At 47.8% G+C, this 4,636-nt stretch overlaps 1 protein-coding gene across 1 annotated transcript; it reads right to left on the reverse strand.

Moving 5' to 3' along the window:
• Positions 1–477: 477 nt before the first annotated feature.
• Positions 478–2,421, reverse strand: LOC140391461 (homeobox protein DLL-4-like). The gene is made up of 3 exons (XM_072475973.1): positions 1,967–2,421; positions 1,659–1,840; positions 478–1,438 (listed from the first exon to the last, which is right to left on the reverse strand). Exons 1-3 carry the CDS (start codon positions 2,274–2,276, stop codon positions 1,130–1,132), a joined length of 801 nt encoding a protein of 266 aa, XP_072332074.1. The 5' UTR covers positions 2,277–2,421; the 3' UTR covers positions 478–1,129.
• Between the last annotated feature and the right edge of the window lie 2,215 nt (positions 2,422–4,636).

The following is a 4,636-nucleotide window of genomic DNA, read 5'->3' on the forward strand; positions in this document are numbered from 1 at the left end:
CAGGAGTAAGAACAGTTACATTAACACCGAGAGCACAACACTGTACATTTTAAAACCTCTTCCCGAGTAACTACTCCCCAAGGCACATTTAGGGGGAATTTCGATAACAAGTCATTATTCTACTTCCAACCTGGTTCGCCAACAGTTACGTCAGAGGGAATATTTATGAGATAAATGTGTCGGGCGCCAGCGCTCCGGAGGGCGGAGCAGGCTCTAATATAGAGAATATGCGGCTGATTGATGAATGTCTGCGAGGAGGCATTGCCGCCCTATTCTAGATCTTTAATCTGCAGAACAAGTACCCAGTTGTAACAATCCTCTGATTTGGCGCCTACACGTTAGCAGCACACAGCGAACCACAGCCCCATATGATTTCCCCAAACAGTCAGTGCCTTGCTGGTAAACATTTGGACAGCGTCGGTGATCATTACAGGAAGATTCTCTTGTGTATGTCAATAAAACCACTCAACTAAAATCAAAAGAAAACATTCTTTTTTTTAATAAAAATGGCTTCGGTCAAAAGTTTGTCATGAAAACTAGCAACATAGAAATAACAGTTAAACAATATTTATTTAAATAATATATTTTTTTCATAAAAGCAACACTGTAAAGAAGTTGTTTTATAGAATAAATAAAGAAAATAGTTATTTTTCCAAATCTATGACTTGTGGAAAAATCAGTAGCACAATTTAAACCCTTTTCCAAAAAGACTTTAAATGTAGGGTTGAACCAACGGATACATATCAATGGTACAGTAACTCAGACATCATTGGCGCAGCTACATCAGTAACACAATAATATCATGGTTATATCACAACAAATAATCCAATAGATGCACATTCGTATTCAGGTCCGCACGACAGAATGTATTTTATTTACAGATTATTTTCGATCGCCTACATAGCGGACTTTAATACCGGGCGCTGAACTGTCTACAGTTCATTAATACCACACCGTTCGTTTAGAAAATGAGGTCACTTGCAAAGGCACCAGTTATTACAAACGTTATAAAGGATGGTACTGCAGTTTTGTTTTTAAATGTTTGAAACACTTAGATTTCCCCTGTCTGGAGGATGGCTTTCAGCAGTCTTGTCACCTAACCAGATGGCGGTCCTGCAGTCCTGTGGGTTCAGTACATTGCCCCTGGATTGATGGTGGGCTGATGTTGAAGAATTGGGGTTGAATGGAATTGTGAAGCACTATTTGAACCCGGATACCAGGAGTAGTTCCCTATAAAGGCCGCGGGCGGCCCGTTGTTCTGTGTGATGGTTGAGTTGTTGTTGATTCTCTGGTGAGGAGAATAGTCCCAGGCTATCGAGGATGGAGGAGAACTACAAGGAGGAGACTCGCCCGCAATTACATTCTGCTCCTTCGACATTTCTCCGTTTTTCCACATTTTCTTAAATTTAGACCGGCGGTTCTGAAACCAAATTTTTACCTAGATTTCAAAAATAAAATGTCAGGAAAATTTGCCACACAGAGCATGGAGAAAACATTTGCATTGTTACGGACTAGAAAGTTTAGTGTAGTCCTAAAACAATTGTTAATTTAACTTAAAGAACGTGTTGAATTAAGATTTAACACATCAACTCGGTATTATGATTTTTTTAAAGTCAAGCATTAAAAACTCCAATACTGTCTCCCTTATATAGTCTTACCTGAGTTTGGGTTAGGCCCATCGAAGCAGCCAGCTCGGCTCTTTCTGGCAAAGCCAAATACTGGGTCTTCTGAAAACGCCTCTGCAAAGCTGCCAGTTGAAAGCTGGAATAAATCGTTCTAGGTTTTCTAACTTTCTTTGGTTTTCCATTCACTACCCTGATTTCAGGCTCGCAGTCTTTCTCTGAAATAACAAAAAAAGTAACCATTTCCCGTTTAGAAACAGAGATACAAGTTCCGAGCGCAGACAGTCGACTCCGCGGTGTGTGTTGAAAATGAAGATCCCCACGCTCACACGCTGACAACTTACCTACATCAGTATTTGCCGGCGAATTGCTTGGACCGTAGGAGCTGTAACAATTTGAATAGCTAATCTCGTAGGATTTGGCACTGTACGAAAGGTTGTTCATGTTACCAACATGGAACTGGTAAGAGTTAAGCTGTCCATAAGGTGAGCCGGCACAGGGGCCGTGCTGCTGCTGCCCATTGTAATAGCTGCTATCAGTTGCAGTGGAAACTGGCAGGTTTGGAGATTCCTGTGACTTGTGCATGGTGTGATAACCCGAGGTAATTTGGTTCGAATGCATATCTGCAGCCAGGCTGTCAAATACTCCGGTCATTGTTATGTAAAAAAATAATTTTTAAACCCCCCCTCAAGTCTCAGCTCAGGAAGACGGCAGTGCTGATTTGGAAAGCATGTTAAGTGAGGGACTGCTCCCAGGAGCTGGTGCAGGCTCGGTGCTCGCCACTTGTCTGCAACTTCCCAGCGCCCCAGCATTAAAGGCGGGTCACGTGAGCTTGTCGGCAGGTTGCTAAGCAGCAGCCAATCGGCAGACGGAACCGTGCCCGTGATTGGGGGGGGGTGGCCGGAGACGAAGTGGTTCTCACAACATCCGCGGGGGGCCCGAGGCCCGACACTCACCCCCCCCCCCCCCCCCCCACTCCGCCGGGCCTGGGGCCTGACCCCTCCCCCCGCGGGGCCTGGGGCCTGACATCCACACACCCTCCCCGGGGTCTGACTCACACACACCCCCACTCCCGGGTCCCGGAACCCCCCCCCCCCTCCCGGGTCCCGGGGCCTGACCCCGGAACCCCCCCCCCCCCTTCCCGGGGCCTGACCCCCCTCCCGGGTCCCGGGGCCTGACCCCCCTCCCGGAACCCCCCCCCCCCCCCCCTTCCCGGGTCCCGGGGCCTGACCCCCCTCCCGGAACCCCCCCCCCCCCCTTCCCGGGTCCCGGGGCCTGACCCCCCTCCCGGAACCCCCCCCCCTTCCCGGGTCCCGGGGCCTGACCCCCCTCCCGGGGCCTGACACACCCCCGCCGCCGCCTGAGGATCACAGCGAGCGGCTTTGTCTCAGTTCATTGTGCTCATGTTCAAATCCAACAACTAAACGCATGATTTTCGTCCCGTCCGCCGACACTAGGTGCTGCCACTCGCCATCCCATGGGATTGAAAGTCAACTTTAAACAAGTACTTGGAGCACAGAACCTGATTCCAATATTTCACTTTGTGTCAGATGGTTCAAACAGTGATATGAACCACCTCCGGCAAACAGCACAGAGAGAATGTCCGTGCAGATTATCGTCTTTCGTGTCATGATATGCAAACATTTTATTCAGATTATTACCTCTGAATATTTTTTTGTTACTTTAGTAACCAATGAACACTCAGAATAGGACACAACCAATGGGCAGTCAGGACACTCAGAGGTGGCATCACCACAAGAGGGCATGACATATACACTATAAAAGGGAAGAGGCACTCACACCCTGCCTCTTTCCACAGACAACATCTAGAGAGTTACACAGGGTTGATCAGCAGCATCACACCCCAGCACGTGGCTTAGAGCAAGCTGGTACAGTTAGACTGAGTTACTACAGTTAGATTAGCAGAGAGTCGAACTCATTTGAAAACTGTGTTAATAGTTCAATAAACACATTGAACTCATTTCAGAGTCTGGAGCATCCTTCAGTTCAGACTGCATCAAGTAGCAGCCTGTATTATCCGAAGCAGCATAACACAACATGATACCAGGAGTGACTGTTCAATCTATTTAGTTCAACTCAGCAAGATCCGTGCCAACCAGCTACTGAATACATGCACAATGGACAAGATTCAGGCTCCTCATCAGCTCAGGACCACCGGCAATCTTAGTGCCAACTGGCGATCATTCAAGCAGGAATTTCAACTATACGTGGAAGCATCCGACCTCAATGGCGCTACCGATTCTCGGAAGATAGCTCTTCTACTCACCACTGCGGGTGACCATGCGATAGAGATCTTCAACTCCTTTCACTTTTCCCAAGGGCAGGACAAAACAAAGTACCAAACTATCCTGGATATATTCGACAGCCACTGCGAGCTGGACACCAACAAAATCTTCGAGGGCTACATCTTCAAGCAGAGGATGCAAGGTAAAGATAAATCCTTCAACTCCTATCTAACTAACCTTAGACTGCTAGCGCAAATCTGCAACTTCAGTGATATCACTGACTCTATGATCAGAGACAAATCGTTTTTGGAGTCCACTCTGCGAGAGCAATTGTTGAAAATCAAGCACATGACCCTGCCAGTCGCGATTGAAATGTGTACTGTGCATGAGCACTCTAAAAATCGCTATTCACAGTACAAAACGGCAGAAAGTGAAAAACAAGCCTCCCACGAGGTGGAGAGTGTTCAGGCCATCTCCCGGATGCAGCGCCTCCACATTGACGAAAGCGGCCATTTTGCGCGCTCTTCCCGGGGCCCGACACATGCACAATGCGATCGAGAACATGAGGTGGCTGAAAACCGCACTGCACAGGTGCAGACGTCCGAGAACCGCACCATGCATGCGCAACAACGCACTGAGCGTACGTCATGATGTGTGCGAACTGCGGCACCGTCCATTTTTTAAAAAACTGCCCTGCAAGAGGCAAATGCTGTTTAAACTGTGGGAAACCAAACCACTATGCAGCCCTCTGCAAATCTGCACCACCAG

This window comes from Scyliorhinus torazame, chromosome 2, assembly GCF_047496885.1.
Source record: "Scyliorhinus torazame isolate Kashiwa2021f chromosome 2, sScyTor2.1, whole genome shotgun sequence".
Taxonomy (NCBI): domain Eukaryota; kingdom Metazoa; phylum Chordata; class Chondrichthyes; order Carcharhiniformes; family Scyliorhinidae; genus Scyliorhinus; species Scyliorhinus torazame.

Coding starts and splice junctions, on each gene's coding strand:
- LOC140391461 (XM_072475973.1), bottom strand. CDS start 2,276: ATGACCGGAGTATTTGACAGCCTGGCTGCAGATATGCATTCGAACCAA. Junction 1,841..1,966: donor GCCGGCAAATACTGATGTAG/GTAAGTTGTCAG, acceptor TTGTTATTTCAG/AGAAAGACTGCGAGCCTGAA. Junction 1,439..1,658: donor TGGGCCTAACCCAAACTCAG/GTAAGACTATAT, acceptor TTTGAAATCTAG/GTAAAAATTTGGTTTCAGAA.